This window comes from Xiphophorus hellerii, chromosome 19 (genome assembly GCF_003331165.1).
Source record: "Xiphophorus hellerii strain 12219 chromosome 19, Xiphophorus_hellerii-4.1, whole genome shotgun sequence".
NCBI classification, from domain to species: Eukaryota; Metazoa; Chordata; class Actinopteri; order Cyprinodontiformes; family Poeciliidae; genus Xiphophorus; species Xiphophorus hellerii.
Genome location: NC_045690.1, coordinates 26,386,189 through 26,412,806, shown reverse-complemented (window position 1 = coordinate 26,412,806; position 26,618 = coordinate 26,386,189). Strand labels below are relative to the sequence as shown.

At 44.3% G+C, this 26,618-nt stretch overlaps 1 protein-coding gene and 1 long non-coding RNA gene across 4 annotated transcripts in view; one reads left to right on the top strand and one right to left on the bottom strand.

Moving 5' to 3' along the window:
* mapkbp1 (mitogen-activated protein kinase binding protein 1) overlaps window positions 1–26,618 on the bottom strand; it is a 44,146-nt gene continuing 17,528 nt past the window's right edge. The window contains exons 3-32 of one of the 3 annotated variants that reach the window (XM_032547108.1): window positions 21,504–21,566; window positions 20,625–20,682; window positions 20,351–20,521; window positions 20,129–20,266; window positions 19,864–20,046; window positions 19,191–19,208; window positions 18,490–18,650; window positions 17,803–17,992; window positions 13,276–13,410; window positions 12,957–13,165; window positions 12,771–12,862; window positions 11,979–12,104; window positions 11,270–11,340; window positions 10,986–11,107; window positions 10,162–10,237; window positions 9,978–10,089; window positions 9,813–9,876; window positions 9,348–9,476; window positions 8,952–9,052; window positions 8,808–8,845; window positions 8,061–8,201; window positions 7,844–7,960; window positions 7,081–7,205; window positions 6,308–6,435; window positions 6,036–6,221; window positions 5,246–5,327; window positions 3,600–3,994; window positions 2,811–3,518; window positions 2,095–2,180; window positions 1–1,018 (exon numbers count right to left, since the gene is read on the bottom strand). In XM_032547108.1, the coding sequence (XP_032402999.1) occupies window positions 779–1,018; window positions 2,095–2,180; window positions 2,811–3,518; window positions 3,600–3,994; window positions 5,246–5,327; window positions 6,036–6,221; window positions 6,308–6,435; window positions 7,081–7,205; window positions 7,844–7,960; window positions 8,061–8,201; window positions 8,808–8,845; window positions 8,952–9,052; window positions 9,348–9,476; window positions 9,813–9,876; window positions 9,978–10,089; window positions 10,162–10,237; window positions 10,986–11,107; window positions 11,270–11,340; window positions 11,979–12,104; window positions 12,771–12,862; window positions 12,957–13,165; window positions 13,276–13,410; window positions 17,803–17,992; window positions 18,490–18,650; window positions 19,191–19,208; window positions 19,864–20,046; window positions 20,129–20,266; window positions 20,351–20,521; window positions 20,625–20,682; window positions 21,504–21,566 (4,465 nt within the window). In that variant the 3' untranslated portion in view covers window positions 1–778. Of the gene's footprint in view, window positions 1,019–2,094; window positions 2,181–2,721; window positions 3,519–3,599; window positions 3,995–5,245; window positions 5,328–6,035; window positions 6,222–6,307; window positions 6,436–7,080; window positions 7,206–7,843; window positions 7,961–8,060; window positions 8,202–8,807; window positions 8,846–8,951; window positions 9,053–9,347; window positions 9,477–9,812; window positions 9,877–9,977; window positions 10,090–10,161; window positions 10,238–10,985; window positions 11,108–11,269; window positions 11,341–11,978; window positions 12,105–12,770; window positions 12,863–12,956; window positions 13,166–13,275; window positions 13,411–17,802; window positions 17,993–18,489; window positions 18,651–19,190; window positions 19,209–19,863; window positions 20,047–20,128; window positions 20,267–20,350; window positions 20,522–20,624; window positions 20,683–21,503; window positions 21,567–26,618 lie in introns of all 3 variants that reach the window. The other 2 variants (XR_004336794.1, XM_032547109.1) reach the window with 2 other exon arrangements.
* Window positions 8,133–9,171, top strand: LOC116708946 (uncharacterized). The gene is made up of 2 exons (XR_004336795.1): window positions 8,133–8,246; window positions 8,958–9,171. It is a non-coding gene; the product is annotated as an uncharacterized LOC116708946 (long non-coding RNA).

The window sequence follows — 26,618 nt, the reverse complement described above, 5'->3', positions numbered from 1 at the left end:
TAAAATGTGAAACTTTTATTAAACGTGACAAAAAACAACAGGAAACAGGACTCTGACGTGTCTGTGAACAGAGTTCCCCAGCTCTGACCCGAAAAAAGCCCCGTAGCGTTTGCCATAAAAGGTGAACGAAGGTGCGTTAAGGCTCAGATCAGGACTTCCACCTTAAGACTTCTAAAAACACCCCGGTCTCATTGGGCCGGAGTCAGTAGTGTAACAGCTCACCAATAAATACAAAGTGTTATTTGATCGCTTCAGGAATCATGCAGATGCAGGAACATTTACATCAATCAAGTCTGGACAAAGTATTGCTCTTTGATCGCTGGTGTTCACTTCCTCCTACTTTACAGCAAGCAATCGTCTGCAAGAGCTTCAGACAGACTTTAAAGGTCCTGGTAATAAAACAAAAACAACAATCTAAAAATGCGTCCAAAAGATAGCTTGACACTGTTTCTGGGGGCAGCTGGAGATCAGGAGGTAGAGTTGTCATTCACAAAGAGAGAGTCCTTCAGGTCCCATCTCCTCTGGTCGACGTGTAAACAAGTGCAAAAACTGAGCCCCACGTTGGCCCCCGGTGTGCTTTCAGTGTGACAAAAACACGCTGAATGTTCAGGGAAAAAAAGAGCGCAGGATGAATGAGGAGGTGAAGTGGTGAGTGAGGCTGCAGCTGTAAGGTTCACTGAACAGTGTCAGACTAGGAAGAATAAAACAAAAAAGAGTAAGATATTCAAAAGTAGGGAGAGAAAAGAAGTTTGAGTTTAATGTTTGAAGTGGAAGCAGCTCATGTGGAGGTGTTGATCTTCCTGTTGACGGCCTGTAGGAGGAGCAGTGAGTACTCCTCAAGTAGAGCCGCCGTCTTCACCTCCCCCACCCCCCCCAGGCCCCCCTCCAGTGCCTGCATGCTGGGTGAGCCCAGAGGGAGAGAGTCCAGCTCCGCCCTCATGGCCTGGAAGGCCTCTGATAGGAGGAGAGACATCTGACACTGGCTGGGGGAGGAGTCATCTGCTGAGGAGCCGCTTACCTGGAACAACAACAATCTACACGTTAACGTATTGAACACTGTAAAAACACAAAGCCTTAGCACGTATTTATGGTCTAGTTTCTACTGCAAATATCTTAGTTCCCTTGAAATAAGACAAAGCAAAATTACAAGTAACTTTTCAGCAAGATGTAGAAGCTTGTTTTAAGTCAATAACTCTGTAAAATTGATTAAAGGAAACTACTAGTTCCACTGTCAGATTATTTCACTTATAATAAGATATTTTTTTCATGTTATAAGTGAAAAAAGTTAAGGGGTTCACCAACAGCAGTCTTCTGATTACAGACTTTAAAAAGCCTGACCTGCTGATTATAATTTTGGCCGATAGTGATTTGGTTTTAATCTGAATGTCACTAAATGTAGCAAGAAAGTTGCTGAGTTGGCAGCAACGACCTGATGGGCCGGTCTGTCAGTCAAACCTCTCACTGCAGAGCAGAAGAGGACAGTGGCTGATATTTTACTCCTCTGCTGATGTAGATAAGATCGGCTTCACATGTACGTATCGGCTGATCACCGATCTAAAATGAAGGATATTAGGGCTGATTTATTGATGCAAGCCCCCCAAAAAATCAGAAGAGAAGGTAACTTAAATCAGGAGATTTTCAGCTTGATCGACCCTGATGATGACTTAAAGATACACAATGTAAAAAGCAAGAAAGGGTCACATTCACAACACTCTTCCTGATGCGCAATATTATTGTTTTTAAAAGAAGACTTCAATTTAGCTATTTTCTGTAAACCGCCAAACTCTATTTTCTACACCATGTCAACAAATGGCTGTGATTCATTCTTGGGAATAGAAAGCAAAACTTTTAGTTCATAATAAGAAGGCTGAGTGCCGCATGACAAAGTTGTTTTATCATTTTTTGAGAAGAAGTGTGAGCAATAAGACCTTTTTAAAATCAAACTGTGCTTGAGAGACTTTCAGCAGATAACAGGAAGGTTGCAGATGTGCTTTGGTAGAGGGAATTAAGATGACAAACTAATGTAACTTGACAATGAGCAGCAGCAGGATTAGCAGAGGAAAGCAGACAGTCTGAGCAACATATGATCATCACCTTCCTGTACAGATGTGTTGCTCTCTTAAAGCATCTCTGCAGTTCACTGGTCAGAGCCTTGCATGTCTCCATGCTGACCGGCTGATCTGTAAGAGGAGCAGCAACAGGTTAGCCCACTTCCACCTTCGTTGTATGGACAGACAGTAAACACACAGCACAGCAGCAACTACAGTCAGAGGAAAAAATCATGTCCAATTTTATTAATTTGTGGGAGAAATTGAGTTCAATGCGTCAGTTATAAACCCAGTGGAGAGCGACCACGTAGCAACGGAAACAGCTCATAACGTTATCCTGCGGAACTTAAATGGTCTAATAAAGTCTACAATATTAACTGCGAACACCTTCAGTACATACATTTAGAAATCTTCTTTTTCGATGGTAGGGCAAGTGCTGCAGTTACTGGGTGTGCTTGATACTCCAGACATTAAGGTAAATGTCTGAGGTCTAAACAAGATATTTATGCCTAAGTATGTCAGAAAACACACAGTCTGTGTGTTAGGGTGTCCTAATTTTTTCATGTGACTGCATGTTTTCACAGAAATACACTCTCATACAAGTGGAGGGAGGTAGCAGAGAAGAAAGAAAAAAAGGGAAACAGCTAAAAGGCCAACAGGAGACACATCTCACCCGTTGCAGAGGGAGAGGAGGAGGGGCGGAGCCAGAAACATGACAGGATGAAGTGATGAAGAAAAAGAGGATGAGAAGGAAGGCCAAACCTGGATCGTCTATGGCGTCTCCACTGGTACCTGCACGCGTCAGAGTGTCCTCCTGTCGGGGCAGACCCACAGGACAGACGGACACAAGGGGAGAAGGCTCTGAGGAGGCGGAGCCAGCAGGCTTGGACGAAGGAGAGAAGGAGTCCAGGGAGATTTTGTCCGGAAGTGGCCGGCTGCTGCCTGGGACGCGAGCCTGGAGGATCCGGGAAGAAGGGTTTGCTCGGTTACCATAGCTACCCGCTGACAGAGGCAATGAGGAAGAGGAAGAGGCGACAACAGGCGCAATGGCAGCATGTTGGGGCGTGGGCAGAGAGGCGTTGGCATGCACCACGGCAACGAGAGGCGGGTAGGATGCTGTCTCTTTGAGCTGAGATGCTGCTGAGCTGGACACCATGGCAACATCCTCAGCAGGCTCAGAGATGTGGAGGTTGTCGCCAATGGAGACGGAGCGGGACATCTTAGCCATGGAGCTGGCAGTGGGGCTCATGTAGGAGCGAGGCGCCGATGATGTCAGAGAGGGAGAGGAAGACTTCCTCGGCGTTGCCGTGGCGCTCTCCTGCAGGGGCGAGCGGGGGGAGCTGGAGCTGACCTTTAGAGTCCACTGTGCTGTGGGTGGGGGCTTTCTAGGGGACGAGGGGAGAGTGGTGGGACGCTGAGGGGGGGCGTCTCTGGACAGACCAGAGCTCAGCTGGGAGTCCAGAGAGTCTCCTGATGAAACAAGAGAACAGAGGATCAGCTGTAGAGGCATGGATAAGGGTGGGCTGCTGCTGGTGGGGGTATGAGGGTTACCTGTGCTGATCAGCAGGCTGTGGACTGACTGGGCCTTCTTGAGCCCCGAGGTCAGGTGGGAGGCAACTGAAGGGACCACCAGGCCTTGCTTCCCTCTGGGTTCGACCAAGCTTTGGACCTTCTCCTTCTGTGATGGAGTCTTGGTGGAGGGATTGGTAAGGCTGGTGGTCCCTGCTCCGTCCCCCTGGAGCGGACTCTGACTGTGTGCATGAGGAAGCTGTGATTGGTCCTGGTGAGTCTTTGAGGTCTCCTGCTGGACCGATGACTCCTGGCTGTCCTGTGTCCGGCTCTGGATCCCGTCTACCAGGGGCCGGACTTCAGAGACCAGGGGCCTGGCCTTCACCTCTCCCACCCCTCCATGGGAGCTCCACATTGGGGGAGGAAAGTCAGTCCGACTGAGGAGCACAGACAAGGTTCAGTATACAGCAATCCATCAGTGTCTTTGTGTGTGTGTGTTGCTGCGTTTCCGTCGACTATATAATTGCATAATTTGACATTTCAAAAATGAATTCACTTAATGAAAACACACCAATTTCATTTAGTTTTTTTGAAAAAATGCTTTGCCACTTGGATGAGGAGGATTTTTTGCCACATCAAAATTGCTTTATTTTGCAAAAATTGCAATAGAAACACTTTTTTGCATCACACGGGTCACATGATCAACAACCCAATGTTGCCACTGGCACAAACCATTAAGAAGATCACAACACAAAGTAGTTGAAGGATGATGGTGTGGTGTGTTTTTTAACACGGTGCGCCACAGCCAAAGCTCTCATAGCTTTAGCACAATGCTCAGTGGGAGCGCAGCAAATTTCACGGTCAGACAGCGGGGAAGTGGGAGAGTTGTCCCGTCAGACCGTCAATCCCCGAAACCACACACACAAAAAAAAACTTGTGAAAGTTTGTTTTTCAGTAGTTCAGTAGACTAGGTTTGATTGCAGACCAAAATTGCAACATTTGTTACATCTTTAACTGGTGTGGTTCACTTTCACTGCACTGTCAAATGAACCAAAACCTTTGAAAAACCCGTTCCCCCTCTTGTCTGTGGAGGCGCTGAACCAAGAACCATGGAATGTAACAACAAAAAAGCTTTCTCCTCGAGATGGAAACAATAATGGAGTGGCATCAGATTTTAGCTATTGGAATGATTACTTTTTTGTCTTTGACAAAAGACCATGAGCCATTTATCCCAATAGCACTGGACTAATGAGCTTGTTTTGGTTATATTTACCCAGAATGTTTTGTGCTATAGTCCACTTTCTGCTTTTGGAGCAGTCTCTGATCCGCTGGGATTCACATTTGCATTCAAACCACACTAGAGTTCACATCAACCGAACAGAGGCCAAAGTTTGTAGATGGATTAGAGTTTGATTACGCCTTCACACCTCCCAAACGAAATTCTTTCTATGCAAAAGGACTGAAGTTTCATTAAAGTGGACTAAAAAGGGATGGTGTGAATGAACTCTAAATGAATCTAAAAGCCAGGAATCCTTTTCCTTCTACTTCACAATTAATAAAGTTTCTATCTGTCCAGCAATCTGTCTGACTGTCTGTCTTATGAAGTTGGTGGTTAGACAGTTTAAGCAGTGTGAATACTTTCAGAGGGCTCTGTAAGTCTCGTGTGATGATGATCGGAGATGTTTTACCTTCCACAGAAGTTCTGGGAGAGGAACCTTGAGGAGATGCTGAGACTCTCACTGGAGCTGTGACACGTCCTGTTTGGATCACCTGGTAACAGAAACATTTCACAGGACCTACTGAGACCCAGAAGTCACGATTGTTGTACAACTGTTGAAAGGAACATCTTAATTCATCATTAATTCCAGCACCATAAGCACTGTGGGGAACAGCAGGATGAAGGTCAACAATGTGTGAAAGGAAACAATGGGAAAACAAGAGGTTTTAAGTGGAGGACATGGAACGCTGTGTTCAACAGTTTCTAACATCACATTATCTGTTTCCATATGTGCAATATGTGCAAAACTTTGTTGACATTCTGCTAATGTTGAAAAAATACAATTTCGCACTTGCAGTGTTTCCATTAAATAACAATTAAAAGAATGAAAATCACACGTGAATAAGTTTGTTTACATAGTAAGTCATTACAAAACATGCAGTACCATGATACTCCCACTACTTCCTGTTGCCTTCTTTGTTATTTGTGCCAGTAGTAACGTCTGGTTGTTGATCACGTGACCCGTGTGATGCAAAAAAAAAAGTGTTTCCATTGCAATTTTTCAAAATCTATTTTGATATGGCTGAAAAACCAACTCATCCTAGCCCAAAAACCTTTTATCAAAAGACATACGTTTTCTTTTTCGAGATAGGTGTGTTTCCATTAAGTACATTTATTTTAATAATTCCAGTATTTACAAATTTAAGGTCAATGGAAACACAGCTAGAGATAAGCCCTGGTTCTAGAGTGTCATACTGTACCTGAAGCAGACAGCTCAGCCAGTGTAACAAAGTGCTCCTTCAGGAAAGCCTCCTGGTCTGGAGTCTGAGGGACTGCCTGAGGCATCCCGTCTTCTCGACTCTCTTGTCTTTCCTCGTCCTCGTCCTCCTCCATCTCCAGCTCTGAGGAGTTTCCATCCACACTGAGAGGTTCTGTACGCTCCGTATCTGGTGAGATCAAAGGAAGGAAACAGAATCACAAAGGGATGACAAATTATCTCAGCCAGATATCACCGTATGACGCCTTTCCATACCGTCTGCAGCTGGTCTCTCCGGACTGGACAAGGCGGAGCTGAATCTGAGGGAGCAGCCGCTGTCTGGACTGGGTTTGTCCTCCCGGCCATGTGGAGCAGAGGGACACGCCTCCTTCACCTGGAAGTCACTGACAGGTTGTATGGAGGTGTTTAGAAGCTGATCTGTACTCAGAGTGGAAAAGTAACTGTGCTGGACTTTAGGAAATGCTGTGAATCATTCTGTTGATGATGAAGAGTGACCGCCAACTCCTTCAAACTTAAAGCTGGTGACAAACAATTATTCAACAAAAATCTTTGTTTGTCAGCTATCATTTTAAAACTATTCATGAAACTTCCAAAAGGCTATCCAAGGACAACCAATCATGGAATCTAGCTCGAAAATGATGATTACATACAGTATGTGGCACGTGTTTTTCAGTTCTATTTCTAATACCATATTTTCCAGACTATATGTCACTTTGGAGGATTACTTGCATTAGTCAAAACATGTGAAATGAAGAGGAAAAAAACATATACAAGTCTGATGGCAGTTTTTGAAGCACAGATGTTCGTGCTTTAAGTGTGGATGGTCAGTTACAGCTGTACTCTGCCGGTGAAGTGTGCAGCAGAGCGTAGCGGAGACGCATGCAGTAAATCTGGAGCAATATAAAGGTGCTTGTGTTGCATGAAGAGGTTGTTGGCTATGTTAGAATATGTTACTGTCCGCCAGATACTGGTTCAAAACTAAAAATGCTTAAGAGTGTGAATACTGTATAAACCATGAAGTGTGTTACCTTCCCACCAGGCTTATTCTATCCTCCCATTTGTCAGGGAAGAGAACTGGATCCTCTCTGTCGAGGCTTTGAAGGGACAGCAGAAAGTAGTCTGGCCTCTGATTGATCTTCACTTCATCATCTTCCTAAATAGACAGAAACACAAAACATCACCGATAAAATACATAGACTCATTATTGTCTCACATTTCACTGCTAGCTTTTATTTTACAGAATGTATAGTGCAAAACACCAAAGTAAAGTCATTAGCTACTTAGAACAACTAGTCCTTTCAACAGGTGGTGATCTGGGACACCAGATTGAATTTGGAGTCTGAATGTGGATTTTGTGTCAATCCCACTGTCAGACCATCTAACAACATAAAAATGTTCTATTCAAGGATGACAACCTGAACTGGCTTTGGACTTCCTGTATGTCACATACTATAGAAGTTAAGCTAGACACCATGCTGGTATTAAGTTGTACTCTTCACTCTTTAATTGTGCAGTTAGACTGTGGTGAAAAATCCTGGATGATAAAGATTAGTCCCTAAGAGTGGAGACATGGGATGGCTGCTGGCTGCAGAATCATATTCTCATATCTCTCTGGATTGAGAATACCTCAAAGTTAACAAGTCTTGTTTGTTTCAGTGAGGGACATGCTGTCCCACATCATCACACTGCCTCCACCAAACGCTGTTAGATTTTGGCTGTTTTTTTATGACTAAAACCAACATCCCCAAGGTAAAGCATTACTGGATTCGGCTAAAATCAAGAGCTTCTCACCCTCACAGAGGGGACTAGAAGACTAACTGTACTCTGCAGCTCATCACTGTTCCGATGAATCATCGGCTCCACATCCTGCCTCCTGATCGAGTCGTCGGCGTAGGCCCAGGCCCTCTCCTAATTGGACAGGATCAAGTGTAAAAACGTAACAATTGAGTCACTTTGTAGGGACTTTCTTTGCAACCTAAAGCCCTCAGCCATGTGGTGTGTGCCTTACTTCCTCCTGCTCCTCCTGACCTTCCAGGCAGTATGAGTCCAGCAGCCTCAGGTCTAACATGGATTTCACCATCAGGGCACCGTCGGCGCCCGCTGTCCTCCTTGACCAGCGGCGGCGAGGGAGCGGAGCATCGGACGTCTCCTGATGAATCAGAGCACGTGGTGTTTACAGAGTTTCTAGTCTGCTGTAAGTTGTTGTCATTACAGGCGAAGATGTGACAAAAAAAATCAGCTGGAAAAATTTGCCAATTTTCAGCAGTTCTGACTGGCAACCGACTCAAAAATATGATTGCTACATTCTGCAGATTTTTCATTTAACCACCAAAGCCTTTTCTATGCAATATTAGAAATATGTTAAGCTATACAAATAAACAATTCCATTACTTTGCCTGACTTTGCCTCCAGTTTAAAATATCCACTGAGTCATCATTTTGTTCATGTTTAACGACAGACACTCTCTCACAACAGTTTATTGTGGTGGTACCTCTGATCCTAACAAATACTTAATGACTGCTCATAGCAGGAAGGCTGGCAAATTATCTTGAAAGCAGCGGCTCTTAAAAGGAAATGTATTGAAATCAAAGATCAGAATGAAACCAGAGATGGGAACTTACTAGTCATGTTTAGATGATTTGTTTGATCAGTTTTAGTTGTGTTTAGGCATGTTCTGCATAAAATGGTGCCAGTTTCTCTGTATATTTGACGTAACTAAACATGGGATATTAGACCAAAAAAAAAAATCACTTACATTCGTGATCTCTCTGCTGTGCATCTCATCAGATACTTCTAAAAGAGAAAAACACATGAATACAAAAAGATGAGATTTCTTGACTACTTTAAGGTTAAAGGTTGTGTTGATAAGTCTAACATGAAGATAACGGCAGTGTCTGACCTGCAGCCTCCTCCGGGCCGTCTGTGGTGATCCCTCCCTCCTCCTCCTCTGTGTCGCTATCAGACGACAGGTTGACCACACAAGGACTGGGCGTGGCCCCGCTGCTCAGACAGACAACACACAACAACACGTCAGCACACCGCAACATGTTCAAAGCGTGCAAATCAAATCTTAATTGTATCGACGACTTTCTTTAAATAAAGTTTCTGTTGAAGGCAAACTTGACTGAATGTTCTTTACTTTGTTGGTTCTCGTCAGTTTGATCTAATCCAGAACCAAACATGGAGAAGCAGCATTCAGCTTCTATGCAACACAAATCTGGAACAAACTTCCAGAAAACTACAAAACAACTGAAACACTGAGTTCCTTTAAACTCAGACTAAAATCCTGTCTTACCTGGGCTTTGCAGCCTTCTGCTCAGATGCACTGAGGGAGTTAGGAACGGTGCTGGGAGGTCGAAGGTCAGCGAGCCGCTGCCTCATCCTGATGGTCAACTCTGGGTTTAGACGCCACACGAAGATACAGCTGCATCAACAAACACAAATGGATCAGTGCAGGTGTTGATGGCGAACGTAAAGGACCAGACACCTCGGCGAGCTCTAGATTTCATTTAGGGGTATCAGGGGAATAAACAGACACATAGGCCATACTTTTAAGATTTTTATATGTGGGAAAAGTTTTGAACACTCTGTGACATTTTTCTTTCCTCTTCAGAGTTCTGCACTAGTTTGCGTTGATCTGTCCTAAAATTGTTACATTGACGTTTGTGGTTAAGTGACAAAATATTAAAAAAGTTCAGAAACAATTCATAGTAAATATTTTAATATAAAATATTTTCATAGTAATAAATATGAGAGGTACCTGTCTCCTGATACGGTGATCAGGTGTCTGCAGTCACTGCTGAACTTCAGCCCCGTTACAATCTCTGAAACACAAGCAGGAACCAGACTCACTATAAGAAACGGCTCTGACTTCAGGCATGTATTAAAAAAGGTAACATAGAAACAACACACAGATTCCACTGACCTGAGTGACCAAACATGGTGGCCACACATTCTCCAGAAAAGAAGTCAAAGATGGAGACATTCTTGTCTGAACAGGAAGTAGCGATGTAGAGTCCTGATGGGTCGATCTGTACCTGAAGAAGAAGAAGAAGGGAATGACCGAGTGTTCCTTTAAAACATCACCATGGCAACCAGCAGCTGATTACCTTAATAACAGTCCCATCCTCGCCCTGAGAACCTTTATACACCTTCTTTTGTTTGGCGTTTCCGATATTAAAAATTCTGCAGAGATGAAGCAGAAAAAAATCATCATCATCATCATCATCATCATCATCATCATCATCATCATCATCATCATCAGCTCACATACCTGCAGATGAAGGCCCTGAACACACAGAGACGAGCACAGTATATTTTTGTAAACCATTAAGAACAAATGTGTTTTCACAAGCCAGGTTGCAGCGCTGGCTTGCATACCTACTGCACCAGAAAATGGTGCAGTAGGTATGCCAGACCAATCGGTGGCGCTGTAACACAGTCAGAGAAAACAAAGAAAACACTGAATGGCAGTGTTGGCAGATTGAGAAGGTTTTTCCACAACAAGGCTTCTTTTTTGAACATGAGCTGGAAAAAACTGGTTTGGGCTTATTGATGGAATTTAGGCTTTTTTTCACAACATATGATGGGTTTTTAGAAGGTAAAATTATGTGTTAATGCACTAATTTTATGCATTTATTTTGAAATATCTAGAATCTGTTGAACTATGGCAACTATTAGTAGCCACTGGTTAATCAAGAGTCACTATGTAGTGCTATTGTACAACTGAAATCCTAGTGCAACTTCAATAAAACAAAAACAAAGTTACCTTTTCCTTCCCTTTGTCAAATGACTGTGTGTAACAAACCAACTAAAGAATGTTTCTTATCTGAAGGTTTTTCTTCATCATGTCTGCCCTGTGAAGACTGAAACATCAACATGTACGTCACAGTTTTAGGCCCCGAGGTCTAAACATAGCAGCGTAGGGATCTACCTGATTTTGCGGTCCTGACAGCCCACTGCTGCGTACTTCCTGGTTGGTTCCACGTCCATGTCGTACAGAGTGGTCTTCCTAACAACGTGATGCGTCCGGGTGAACTCCAAACCCTCTCCCATCTGAGAAAGAAGGAAAGGGAAAACCATGTGATTATCACTGATCTGGCAGTAAATAAAAGAGATGAACTCTTTTATTTTGGAATATTAACAGTTTTACTTTTCTGGTTTTTATTTTCCAACATCATCCCATGATTCTTTTCTGGTAAGTAATGCGGCTCCTACCTGCTGAGCTGTTCGAAAGTAGACACTCTTATCAGCTCCACAGCTGATCATCCACACCTTCCCCTCATTGGCTGGTGAGATGATGAAGAGGAGAAATTAAAATCCACAGCAGGGATCACAGGCAGACAGGCCAGGGTCAGATTCTAACGGTATGATCCGCTTTAGAACAAATTCTAGAGCTTCCATCCTTCCCTTTTATAATTAAATAATTTATCTCAGATCTTTCTATAGAAAAGATAGGAAAGAAGGGAAGAAATAAAGGAATAGACCAATTAAGAAATAAAAAAGAAAGAAAGGGATGAAGAAATAAAGGAAAGAAACAGTGAAAAAAAAGACAGGAACAAGGAAACAAAGAAAAAAAGGACTTTTATCTTTTTTCCCATAATTATCCAGATCTGGAAAACAACAAATTCAAGGCTTTTCTAAGCTTTATAGGAACCCTGTTATGGTGAAGAATATGACTCGTTTTCTATTCTACTCTTTTTTTTAAAGTTACACATGTAGAACCAGTTGATTTTAGATTAACGACTACCGGCTGTGAAGCGAGCTGCAACTAAAGGTTCATTTTTTGTTCCTTAACATCTGAAAATCTTTCCATCCTGGTGAACTGCTCTATGTTCTGCGCAAGAAAGGCAAAGCAGCCTTCTGTAAGCCAGCTGAATGGCAGTGCGCAGCAGAACATGCCTAACCAGAGTTTCCAGCAACTGACCAGCAAATCTGACGGCAGTGATGGAGGACGAGTGTTCATCCAGAGTCTGTACCAGGCTGTACTCTCTGGCTGCATCCAGGATGTGGATCAGACGGTCCCGACTGGCAGTGGCTAACAGCTGGAGCCCTGATACACACATAAACACACACATAAACACCCCCACCCACACACACCACCCACGCCCACCCACACACACAGGACGACAGATGCAATCAAACACATACAATTTTATGACATAAATATGATTCCTTTTTTATGTGTATGTCAAGAAACGTCTCTTATTTCTGATTTCACATTTTTCTGTAGGAATGATTTTAGTACCAAAATTTTAGCAGAACTTAGTGTTGAGATTCTTTGATGTTAATTCGAGGTTATCAAATTTCACGTCTGCTGTTGTTTTATTGAGTTCACATTTCTGATTCTTTGGATCATTAATTTCAATATTTGCATTTTCTACAGTAATCATTATCCTGCGTTCAAATATTGAAAAGCTGCCATACTGAGTAGCTGCATCAGGTTTGTGCATCTGCTAATGCAGCAACAATGGAGCAAAACTGCAGCTCTGACTGCATGAATGTGCTTCACAGTCTTTATGTTCAAGGAGCTCCAGGAGCTCAACATGATATTTGCAAATCAGCTTGAAAACCAATGAACATTTTGCTTCCACTTCAAAATGAAGCACTACTTTGTGTTAATGTGTCATATAAAACAAATCAAACACACCCTGGAGATGGCTGTATGTGACTAAATGTTGAAAAGATTTCATCGCAGTGTGTGACTTCTGACTCTCACCAGTGTCTGGTTTAGAGAACTCCAGGCAGAGAATCTCTGAGTCGTGAGCTTGAACATTCAAGATCTCCTCCATGCTTTCCAGATCGTGGATCCTAGGAAACACACACATGTCCAGACACACACACACATCAATACAGACATATACAAAGCCATAACAGCTTGGGAGATCTTTTACTATGTGCTTACCTCAGGACTCCAATGCGATCTCCAGAGGCCAGGTGTTTTCCATTCGGACTGACTCTCAGAGTCCTAATGCCCACTCGGTTCTGGTCCATCTGCTGTCCCTCCGTCACAGATGACCCCCCCTTCTCTGAGTTGGCACCGGCTATCGTGATGCTGTCCATGTCCAGGAGGCTGCTCATATTGTTGTCCACATAAAGGACCTTCTGCAGGTCCTGATGGGGGAAGATGACAGATGTTCAACTGTGGAGGACTGATTGTACGGGTGTGTGTGTGGGGGTGTGCGTGCATGTGTGAGGGCGTGTGTGCGTGTGTGCTGACATACGTTGCTCAGGATGTTCCTGTGGAGGACATTGTGTCTGTTGGTGTTCCACAGTCGGATGGTGTTGTCAGAGGAGCAGGATAAGAAGGAGCCGGGGGGGAGCTGCGCCTCACCTGCTCCTCCTTCCTCTGTGCAAACCTGCAGGAGTCAGAGAGGCAGGATGGGTTACACCCCACTGATCACATGAGGCTCCTCAAGGCTCTATTCTAGGACCATTTTTGTTCAATATCCACATGAATTCTCTAGCTCAACCTATGGAGCACTACAAAATATTCCAACATACACATGCTGATGAAACACAACTTTATAGTCTTGTCACAACTAGAAATGCACTGATCCAATATTACCATCTGTATGGGTCCAGTTGTTGAAAAAAGTTCTAGATCGAATATCATGACAATGTTCCCAGCCTGCAAGGCCAGATCTATTCAATCTAATTCTAATTATTACACTGCGTTACAAAAAATTTTTTTTGGAAGTTGTCTATGTTTTTTCAACTGAATTAGGACTATTTTGCACCGCTGGATCCAAAAATGACATCAATTTTTCTCAATCACAGATTGAGAAAAATTGTTCTAATTTGGTTTTTGTTCTAATTTGATTTAGAGAAATTTGATCTTCTGACTAAATTGATAACATTTTTGTGACATTATCAGTTCATTTCCATTCATATTTCTTATCCAATAAAGGTTTTAGGAGAAAAAATGTTTTCTAACAGAGTCCATTAACTAAATGTTACAAACTTGGATTTCTATAAATTGAATAATTAACACTATTAAGTGTAAAACATCTTCGTGGTGTAAAATTCTCCGTCTCTTTTCTGTCCTGATGGAATCTCTCCTCCTGCTCATCACTCATTGATCCAGATGTCAGAACAGGTCTTGCATTTTGATGCTCATGTTGCTCCATAGTTCAGAAAGTTTATCTAATTGAACAAAACCAATAAAAGTTTTAGATTCAGCTCATCAAAATGACCCTAAAAGTTTTAAACAGTTGAAAAACCCCTGACATATTTTTGGCTGTTGACCAGTGTTATGTATTTTACATTATATTTAGAATTCATAATTGCTTTTTCTGAACCATTTGAAAGAAGGTTTGTTACAGTTTATTTTTACATGTTTGACTAAAGCAGTCAACCTATTGTTTTTGTTAGTTTCTTTATTATTTATTTCACATTGGCTGTTCCTAAATGCATTGACTGAATTAAGTTGAACTACTTTTACATGTTTGGCCAAACTTGTGAAGCTGTTCATCTTCTCCTATAGAATTTATCAGCGGCTTACAATCTCAGTGCATTACCGCCATCAACCAGACTGAGGTGCAATCCACAAAATTTAACTCTTCTCTATCTTCTTTTAGGGCTTTTGGGCTGTTGGGAAAAAAAACTTTAGGTGTACATTACAGTTCACACTCTATTTTAGAATGGAGTGTGAACTGATACTAACTCTTTAGTCTAGCTTCCAAATGTTTGATTCATGTTCCCTTAGTCTATCTGTTGGCCTTCTCTCCCAGCTGTGCCCCGTTTGTATTCAACCACCTGCGTCTTGTCAGAAATCAAGCCCTCCAGTATTTCAGCTCCTCATTCGTTGCTGGACTCTTCAGTTGCTTCCTGTTCTTTTCCTGCTCACTCATTGTTTCAAATCCTTCATGCCATTGTCATGAGGTGAGAGTGGTGAGGCAGAATGCAGCGGACCCAGGAATGATGAATTATGATGTTTTTTAATGAAAATAACTTAGTCCAAACAACGAGCAGGAGTAACACAAACTGAACACGAGGAGACTAAACATTGACGAGGACCCGACGAGGAACAAGGAACACAGGTGGAGTTAAATACACGGGAGGGTAATCACAGAACGAGACACACCTGGGAACAATCAAGGGGAGGACAGGACAACGAAGAGACTCAAGGACACAAAAAACTCTAACTAAACACGGAAAAACACAGATCCTGACAGTACCCCCCCCTCAAGGGCGGCTACCAGACGCCCAAAAAAAAAAAACCACAACAAGGGTGGGCGGAGGGGCGCCGGATGGGGGGCCAGAGTCCAGAAAAAACAAAAACACAACAAGGGTGGGCGGAGGGGCGCTGGACGGGGGGCCAGAGTCCAGAAAAACAAAAAACTACCCACCATCGTGGGCGGAAACACAAGAAGGGCCAAGAGTCCATAAACAAACAAAAAACTACCCACAGGGTGGGCGGAGGCAAAGGAGGCAGGAACCACGGAGGTGGTCCGGCGGTCGTCCGCGGCGGTGGGAACCACGGAGGCGGTCCGGCGGCCGTCCGCGGCGCTGGAGGCGGGAACCACGGAGGCGGTCCGGCGGCCGTCCGCGGCGCTGGAGGCGGGAACCACGGAGGCGGTCCGGCGGCCGTCCGCGGCGCTGGAGGCGGGAACCACGGAGACGGGAACCCCGGAGGCGGGAACCACGGAGGCCGTCCGGCGGCCGTCCGCGGCGCTGGAGGCGGGAACCACGGAGGCGGTCCGGCGGCCGTCCGCGGCGCTGGAGGCGGGAACCACGGAGGCGGTCCGGCGGCCGTCCGCGGCGCTGGAGGCGGGAACCACGGAGGCGGTCCGGCGGCCGTCCGCGGCGCTGGAGGTGGCGATGAGTCCCGGGGGCCGCCCACAGACGGCGACGACGAGCCCCCCGAGGCAGGGTCTCCGGTGGAGCACAGGGGGTCTCGGTCGGAACGCTGGGGGTCTCGGTCTCGGGTGGAACGCAGGGAGTCTCGGTCTCGGGTGGAACGCAGAAGGTCAGGGTCTCAGGAGGAACGCAGGAGGTCAGGGTCTCAGGAGGAACGCTGGAGGTCAGGGTCTCAGGAGGAACGCTGGAGGTCAGGGTCTCAGGAGGAACGCTGGAGGTCAGGGTCTCAGGAGGAACGCAGAGGGTCTCGGGAGTCGGGGTCTCGGAGGGAACGTAGAGGGTCTGGGTCTCGGTAGGAACACAGGGAGTCTCTGGAGGAACACAGGGAGTCTGAGTCGGAGCGCTGGGGGTCTGGGTCTCGGAAGGAACACTGGGAGTCTCGGAAGGAACACTGGGAGTCTCGGAAGGAACGCCGGCTGGAACGCCGGCTGACTCGGCCTCGGGTGCGCCGGCTGGAACGCCGGCTGACTCGGCCTCGGGTGTTCTGGCTGGAACGCCGGCTGACTCGGCCTCGGGTGCGCCGGAGCGAAGCCTTGGAACCGGCCGCGTAGGCGAGCCGCAGCGAAGCCTTGGAACCGGCCGCGGGGGCGAGCCGCAGCGAAGCCTTGGAACCGGCCGCGGGGGCGAGCCGCAGCGAAGCCTTGGAACCGGCCGCGGGGGCGAGCCGCAGCGAAGCCTTGGAACCGGCCGCGGGGGCGAGCCGCAGCGAAGCCTTGGAACCGGCCGCGGGGGCGAGCCGCAGCGAAGCCTTGGAACCGGCCGCGGGGGCGAGCCGCAGCGAAGCCTTGGAACCGGCCGCGGGGGCGAGCCGCAGCGAAGCCTTGGAACCGGCCGCGGGGGCGAGCCGCAGCGAAGCCTTGGAACCGGCTGTGGGGGTGACAGCTCCGGAAGGCGACGAGGGGCCGGGTCCACCGGCGACTCACGTCGCTGTCTCCGGGCTGACCGTGGAGGTGGCGGCTCCGGAAAGCGACGAGGGGCCGGGTCTGCCGGCGGCTCACGTCGCTGTCTCCGGGCTGACAGCGGAGGTGCCGGCTCCGGAAAGCGACGAGGGGCCGGGTCTGCCGGCGGCTCACGTCGCTGTCTCCGAGCTGGCAGCGGAGGTGGCGGCTCCGGAAAGCGACGAGGGGCCGGCTCCACCGGCGGCTCACGTCGCTGTCTCCGGGCAGGCAGCGGAGGTGGCGGCTCCGGAAAGCGACGAGGGGCCGGCTCCACCGGCGGCTCACGTCGCTGACTACCCGGACGGAGGAACCGACGGGGGCCGAATCCGGGGGGCGCCAACACCAGTCTTGTCCCCCGGAAAAGCTCCCGCTGCAGCTCGGCGAGAGCGTCAGCCAGCGCCCTGTCCTCCCTGCCGGATCTCCGCCTCGGGCCGCTCTGCCCTTTAGGAGTTAACCGCACTCCTGCTGGGTCCATAATAACAGCCTCACCGTTCGGTATGGTCGGGTCCTACTGTCATGAGGTGAGAGTGGTGAGGCAGAATGCAGCGGACCCAGGAATGATGAATTATGATGTTTTTTAATGAAAATAACTTAGTCCAAACAACGAGCAGGAGTAACACAAACTGAACACGAGGAGACTAAACATTGACGAGGACCCGACGAGGAACAAGGAACACAGGTGGAGTTAAATACACGGGAGGGTAATCACAGAACGAGACACACCTGGGAACAATCAAGGGGAGGACAGGACAACGAAGAGACTCAAGGACACAAAAAACTCTAACTAAACACGGAAAAACACAGATCCTGACAGCCATATTATAGGGTCATTACAAAGTACAAGTTCATTCCCAGAATCATGACTAAAAGTCACAAGGAAAAGACACAGCTGTTTCCATCTTATTATTATGACTGATATTAGAGCAAGGTGAGGAAGAACAGAACACCGACCTCGAGGCCCCACACGCAGGATGAGTGGTAGAGGGCCGAGTAGAGCTTCCCTGCCCTGCGGAGCTCCTGGACGTCCCACACATAAAGACTGTGATCGTTGTAGACGCAGGACAGCCAGCGATTGGTAGGGTCGAAGGTCACAGCTACGGTGTCTGGGTAACGAGAGTCTTCTCTGGAGGAGAAGAGCTGACTGAGGGAGAGGAGGTTGAGAAGAACAGAAGTAAATAGGTTGATGTCCAGTGATCAACTGACCTCAGAATGACCTGTATGAATGAGAACTAAAGCAGACCATGAGTCTGATTATAAAGCCGAACTACAGAAAAAAAACAACCTTTACATACTTTCCTCAGTTACAACCAATACTTTTTGTCTATTATACTGAGTTTTATGTATTATTTGTTGTGTTGCCTTCATTGCTTTTGACAAACTGCAGATTTCTGGAACTTGTCATGTTTTAGCCCCAAGTTCAGATGGATTGATCAGAGCTCTGGGATGTTGTTGAAGATCATAACTGCTTTAAGCTTCTCCAGAACTCTCTCCCTGACCGGCTGCTCGTTCTTTGGTCTCCATGACGCTGATGTTCTCCAATGTTCTCTCACAAACCTCTGAGACTTTCCATTATTCAGTTATTACAGTTGACGATTATTTCAATAATTGATTAATGATTCCAGCTTTAGGTGGGTTTACCTGGCTTCCACTACAGAGGCGATGTCAGCGCCCAGGCAGTGGGGGCGCGGCAGAGAGCAGAGGAAGTGCAGGTTGACGGGACTGAAGACTCGCACCGTCCCATCAGAACAACCGCAGAAGATAAACTCCTCGGTGACGGACAGACAGGTGGCCTGAGACGACTAGAAACACACAGACAGACAGACATGCTCAGAAACTCGGAGATGCAGACTTGCTCCATGAAACAGCTTAGTTTACTACATGACCGCAGGGGAAAAAGGCCAACAACTCTAGAACAGTTGATATAAACCGGATGTAGCCGGCGGGCTGAACCGAAGGAGCTTGGTAATCAGAGCGGGTTTATTCATCAGTCGGCTTAGTTCAGTTGGAGAGCCAGTCATGAATGCATGCTTTGATATGAGCAATGAGGGTGAGAGGAAGAAAGTGGGTCTTTTGATATCTTCCGCCCAGTTAGTCTTCGGAGACAAACAATGAACTTTCTTGTGTTGATCTGGGCAGTTTGGCTGGGCGAGCGCTGGATCGCATCAAAATGAGTGAACGGTGACGCTGGCAGCTGTGAGGAGGATTCTCTGTGGAGCATCTCATGATGGAGTATGAGGTTGTGGATTAAAAAAAAAAGAAAGAAAGAAAGGATTCAGAAAATGCTGGAGTGAGAAATGACACAGCCTGAGGGAAATGATTCCAGGTGAGACAGGACTTACACAAGCAGAGTCGATTCTCTGCACAGGAAGCAGAAGGGAAAGCAGAGGAAGTTCACTTTAGAGCAAAATTCACTTCACATCAGCGACACACACACACACGCACACCCACCCCCATGCACGCACACCCCCACGCACGCATACACACACTGCTGTTAAGCCAGTGACATGCCAGCACAAGGTCTGTGCTGCTGCAGCAGGATAAACGTGACGGATCGGCTCAGGTGACGAAGGTTGATTTTGTGTGAAACATTGAAAAGTTTTACACCTCTTGAACGCTTTCGTTGATCGACCGATACAGGTTTTTTAAGGCCTTTCTCTGCAGCTGCTCCAAAGTCACCGTGAGGCTGACTGATACTATTCTTGTCCTTCAGTTAGGTTAGATGAACGTCCATGTCTTGAAATGTTTCCATGTCCAGATGATGGATTGAACAGAGAATCTGTGATGTTCAAAACTTTGGATGTTGTTCTAGAAACTAACTCTGCTGACATTTAGTGTTTTTGCAGTGCAACTGGCATTTTTGTAATGACAACCCATCTCTTTTCAGCCAAAATATGGAAAATAAGAAATCATGAACAGAAAAACAACCCAAATACTGCTGATGTGCACCTCCAGAGAATAACAGGAATGTAATTTTTGAAATCCTTAAGATTCCTTAAACATCCTTGGACTCACCCGCAGGTCCACCCACTTGTCAAGCAGCCTTCGGTCATTAAACTCACACAGCAGACCTGAGGACGTGATGCAGAAGGTAGAGGAGGACTGTCGCCCGCGGCCACACGCCACGTCGCTAAAGAAGTTATTCCGTAGTTCTCCGAGCAGCCCTGAACGCCCCAGCAGGGGAACGGTGGCGTTCACCTGCAGACAAACAAACAATGGCAACAGTCCGCTCCGGTTCTACTCTCAGCTGGTCATAACAACACTAGTGTTCACACTGAACCTTTGAGGTCTTGGTGTGGTCCAGGTACCAGAACTTAACGTGTCGGTTGCCAGCAGTAACAAAGTAGGAGCTGTCGTATGAGAAGGAGACGGCCGTCACTTTGCTGGAGACCTTATTAGCTGCCACCACCACGTTTTTCTGACAAACACACAAGAGAACATGTTAACAAGTGGGATGAGTGAACTGTTTCCTCCGGCGCCCGCCCACCGGCTGCAGGCGTACCTTCCAGTTCCACACGTTGACCATCATGTCGTGCTGGTAGCCCACGCTGACAATGTATTTCCCATTGGGAGAAAACGCCACACAGGACACTCCATATTTATGCTCCTGCAGCTCTGCGACCTGAGCGTGCTCCGACACCTCCCAGACCCGAACCGCTGGCATGTGACCGCTCTGAGGGAGACGGAGCGGGAAATCAAAAACATGAGAATCGTCTTCAGGAAAACTCAACCCTGCGTTCTCTGATGTTTTTATGAGGAGGTCGACAAACACTCACCTCTCCCGTTACAACATATTTCCCATCGGGAGAAAATGCCAATGTAGTGATCGCCTTTCTGCACACACACACACAAACACACACACTCATCAGATTATGATGTGATTATGGTCTTCGAAGTAAGGTAAGGCAATTTTATTTATATAGCACATTTTCAGCAACGAGGTCATTCAAAGCGCTTTACATGAGTTAGACAAAATAACAAAAGAAAAGCAAAAGGAAAACAAAAAGTATTCCATAATTTCTAAAGTAAAGAAGTTTCTCTGGATAAACTAAGAAAAGAAAAATAGCTTCTCTAGATTCTAAGTTTGTTCAAAATCCTGCACTGGATTGAGTGAAGTATAAAACTAAATGTTCCTGTTTTCGGTTGCTAAGCAGAATAAGATCAGGTACACCAGGAGTTTCTCCCTATAAACTAATAAGAGTTTCTTAGAATCTTTTTGCTCTAACTAATAGGTTTGATTCCTGTTCAGGTATGAGTGAAGTATATATACTAGATGCTCCTGGTCTGAGTTGCTAGATAAGTAAATATAAGTACTCCATAATTTATAAGTTAGAAGGAGTTTCTCTGGATAAACTCATAGGAGGAGAAGTTTCAGATTCACCTGATTCACACAAACATTTCTGAGAACATCAAAATGCTAAATTTACTAAAGGAAATAAATAAAATTGGATCATCATTTTGTTGGAAAAAACTGAAAAGTTCCATTACAAGTACAAATAAATAAGGTAATTAATGCTGTAAATGAGTGGATGTAGACCTTTCTCTCGCACTGTACACAGAAAGGTGACTTCCTCTAGGATAACCTGTTCATAGTACTGTAGACATTTGGATGTGTTAGCTTGGGCTGCAGAGGTAGAGGTCAGGGGTCATTTTACCTGGAACTGTTCAAGATGTGCTGCTCTTTGTTCTTGCGAGGATTCAGCAGGATGATGACACACCTGGAGAAACACAGGATCACAAAGGCTGAGCGAGACAAACAGAAAGGAGGCGCGTGAGAGAGAAAAATGAAAACAAGCTGGCAGGCAAAGGAAGCAGCAGAACAAACAGTACAACACAAGGCAGCAGGTTAAAAAAACTCCTTATTTTAATCGATTTTTCTCCAGCACTAACTGTGGCTGCTCATTAGGATTTTTAATTTAAGGCTAAGGAGACAGATTATGGCTTCATTAAGAGAAAACGGCTACTGTGAAATATTTCCTGGGAGTGTTGATGGAGAAGTTTAAAGAGGGTCGGAGAGAGGGGCTTTAGGGATGAGTACATGTTAGAGAGGAACAGAGATCCTGTATGATGTAGCAGGCAGGTCTGTGGGGTGGCACCCAATAAAAAAAATATTTTCAAAAATTGCCATAAGATAAAGTCATTGTGGGACAGTGTGGATTAGAGTAAACAAATGAAGATTAGGTTTTCTACACTAGCAATCTAATGATTTACAAAATCCAATCACTGCACTGGTTAGTAATAATGCAAATCAAGTTTAGACTACACGCATGTCACTGTGTTTCCATTCACCATGACATTGTGCAATTAGGAATTATGAAAATACATTTGCTTAATGGAAACATGCCAATTTTGGAAAGACTTGTTTTAAGAAAAATAAAAAAAAATGTGCAAGGATGGTTTTTCGGCTGTAGTGATATCAGTGTATTTTGCAGAACTGCAATGGAAAAACGTTTTTTGCATCATACGAATCACAGGATCAACATCTTCATCTGGAGAAAAAGACGAAGAAGACGACAGGAAGTGGTAGGAGGATCAAGGAGCAGCTTGACTTTGGATTATCGCGTAAACAAACACTTGTTTACGCGAGTAAACAAGTGTTTACTTGTTTACTCGCGTAAACAGTAAACACTGTTTATATATATATATATACCAAATATATATGGTATTTATATAATACCATTATATAAATGGTATTATATAAAATACCATTTATATAATGGTATAAATGGTATTTATACCATTACAAATGGTATAAATACCATTTATAATAAATGGTATTATAAATAATAACATTTATTGGGGCCTGCCATGCAAAGCAATGGCAGGAACCTATTACTATTGTCGGAGAAAGTGTTTCTTTCTTCTTCTTTATTTTTCTTCCGTAACCGTTAATGCGGCTCATACTGCTGGGTGCACACCTACAAATGAGGTATCAAAACGTGCAGAAAATTCACGCCATTGGAGCTATTACTTTTGGTGGGATTTGGGCTTAACGTGGCGACATAATTCGCAAAAAACTACGAAAAAAACCCCATTATAAGTCAATGGGAAAAATCCTGGAAATACCCTATTTTTGAGGATTTTCTGTGTCGTCACAAATTCACCTAGAAATGCCATTCAAATTTCATTTTGTAGATACGTCTGTGATCTCTTCGAAAGTGAAGACGGCTCGTCGGTACCAGTTACGGTTTGTCCACAATTTGCCTCTAAGCGACCCAAAGTTTCTCATTTTTGCTCAAATTAGAGTGAGAGCCGATCTCGGTTCAGATCTGGGCACAACATTTCTTTCTCTCATCACTGTAAATGCTCTGAGTGAGGTACAGATATGAATCTCGGGACTATCGCAGAAGACACATAGGCCTGTCATACGCTTAAAACGCTTTTCGAATATGTATTACGGTTCCCGAACAAGAAGGATTTGTTTCCAATGCTTTTTTTCAGTAAAACGTGTTTGCTCAAACACACTTGTGTGTTTGAGAGCTCAGAGCTCAGAGCTCACACCCTGCTGAGACCATTATTTACCATAGCAACGGAACTCAAGAGGCTATTGGCTGCTGATTTGTACTACAAATACGCATCACTGTAGTTCTATATGACTTTTCATCCAAAGCACTGTTACACATGGTATTAGTTTGGCCCTTTGAAATGAAGCTTAACAAAATTTTCAAAATAAAAGCCTTGAATATTTTTACATGACGTAATTGCTCTTTTTGACTTTATTTGACTTTTTCATCCAAAGCACTGTTACACATGGTATTAGTTTGGCCCTTTGAAATGAAGCTTAACAAATATTTCAAAATAAAAGCCTTGAATATTTTTACATGACGTAATTGCTCTTTTTGGCTTTATTTGACTTTTTCATCCAAAGCACTCTTACACGTGGTATTAGTTCAGAACTTTAAAATGAAGCATACTGAAAATTTCAAAATAAAAGCCTTGAATATTTTTACATCATGTAATTGCTCTTTTTGGCTTTATTTGACTTTTTCATCCAAAGCACTGTTACACGTGGTATTAGTTTGGCCCTTTGAAATGAAGCATACTGAAAATTTCAAAATAAAAGCCTTGAATAGTTTTTACATGACGTAATTGCTCTTTTTGGCTTTATTTGACTTTTTCATCCGAAGCACTCTTACACGTGGTATTAGTTCGGAACTTTAAAATGAAGCATACTGACAATTTCAAAATAAAAGCCTTGAATATTTTTACATCAGCTACTTGTGTTTTGAGCATTATATAACTATTTTAACCCAAGGACTATTACGCATGGGATTAGTTTGGCCCTTTGAAATGAAGTTTAACAAAACTTCCAAAATAAAAGCCTTGACAACATTTTAAATCGTACTGAATGGTGCACGTCCGCCTCGCTTAACGTTCTTGCGGTTCTCCGCGTGCCACTGATCACGTCGCGGCGTTCTTTAGCGTCGACGCCGATTTGTGGCGTGACGACGCCGGGCCCGAACCCCACGGCCGCGCCTTGGCAGGCCCCGGCTAAATTTCTTCCGAAATTTTCTAGTTTATAAATGGTATTACCATTACATAAATACCATTTATTTAATGGTATTTATTTAATACCATTAAATAAATGGTATTTCCATTTATTTAATGGAAATACCACAATTGAGAAATTGTGTCTTTGGCTTTCATGGAATTTTGACAAAGTTTTGTGCACATTTGTTATGAAATTAAGCTAATAATTTCTCCTCCCCCTTAGTTTTTATGCTGCTGCTAATAGGCATCACTTATCTTTTGTTAAAAGGGAATCCTTCTTAAGGACTCTGAAGAAGAATCCTTCCTAGTGCTAGTGCTAGTGATCCAGTGCTAATGCGAGGAGCAACTGTTGCCTAGTGTTTGCTCCTGACGATAGATTGCTTTGGAGGTGAAGACTGGATGTAACCCACTGACTTGCAAACAATTACATTTGTGGGTGTTTAGGACTACACAGTTACCAACAGAACTTCTGGCCCCTGTGAATTTTGGGAAGATACTTCTGTAGATTTGGCTTCTTTTAAATTGATACCTTCAAATCCAATTAGATTATCTGTGGAGCTTGTAGATCATGTCCTTTCAGACTTTCCCACAAGGCCCTAATGTAAAAAGATTGACAGAGAAAATGAGGGATAACTCTTTGTGGAATGTATGAAAAGTTTCCAGCTGTTTTGACATATGGATGAAAACAGACTTTCTGAAGTCATAATGTTATGCCTGATGAATAAGCTTGACTTTGCATTGTTATTTCCATTTCATCGCTCAACCACAACTCTCTAGACACACACTGAGCTTAATTATGACCTGGTGTTGGGAATCGGGGCTGGGCTTCACTTCCTTTCCCTTCCAAAGCTAGTAAAGAGTTTTCTAAGCAGCCTTGGCTCCTGGCTGAACACGACTGAATCAAGTTAGAGTGAATTAAATCTGCTGCAGTTTATGCTCCAATGCCCACAGGCTCAATGTTGTGGTGCAAAAAGTTACACAAACCATTTTTCCAACAAGTACTATGCTGGCAAGATTCACTGCTCCTTATGGGGCTCAGGCTTTGGGCCCCATAAGGAAAATTGCTGTTTTTAGATTAGATTTAGGACTAAGGTGTGAATTTAGTTGAAGTTGTCTTGGGTTAATCATGTAATGGTTACGATTAGGACAATATAATATAAAATGAATAAAAAATGAGTGGAAGTCAATGCAAAGTCCTTGTGAAAATATTAAGACCTATTTCTATTCTCACCTTGGAAAGCCTTGTGGCCTTCCAAGGTGAGAAATGCTAAAACACACACACAGAAACCTTGTGAGAGTCGGCGAGCTGTGTGAAGCTAAGTTATGCTGAGTCTGACTGGAGGTGTGAAAGCTGCAAAATCAGCAGCATATATTCACCTTTCTTTCACACTGTTTCTATAAACCAACATTCCTTACTGCAATTATCCTCTACAGCTTCATGTACTCTGGAGACGGTGGGCTTCACCGCCAGGCGTCTTTATAGTGCTTTGTGTAAGACTGGTGCTTGTTTTTAACACAGTTGAATGGTTTTTTGTTTTTATTTCAATTCAAACTTGGTACTAAGTGTAAAACGGCATGTTGTGTGTGTTTGTGAAGATCTTGGGGTGTTATTGGGGTGAGACTGGAGAAGCAACTCATTGTGGGGGAGAAGTGAAGGAAATAGAGGGGTGAGAGGGTTTTGGTTTGTTTTCTGAAAAAGGCTTAAGAAAAGCTTCCATCTTTTTGGCCAAAGGCTCATCAAAAGTTTTATTCTTTTTTATTATTATTATTATTGTGAGCTATGCTGGGACAAACAAAATTTCCCCTTTTGGGATCAATAAAGTATTATCTATCTAACTTTTCTAAAAACTAAGGGCTCCAGCTGGAGAAAATGTTTAGTTTGGTCAAATCAGACTCAGTTTATATGTCTACTTAACATGTAGGTTTTAAAAATAATCAATATTTTGATAGTATCAATAGTATAAACCAATATTCTTTAGATACTCATCTCACTAAATGGATACAAATTGAGCCCACCTTAAAGCACTAATCATAAACATTAGTCCTGCTAACACTAACGTGTTACACTAACAGTGTATTTAGCAGAAGCTCAGGCTAAATCGCTAACTTCAATTCAGATTGTATCTGCCCTTGAAAGACTGTAGCCCTCAACTACTAATTTAATTTTGACAGTGTAATGTACATATTCTATAATCCTGTTGATATTGTATTTATGTTTATATCTTGTTCTCTATATGTTCATATTTTTATTTTATTGGGGAAATAAAGGAGAGGTCATG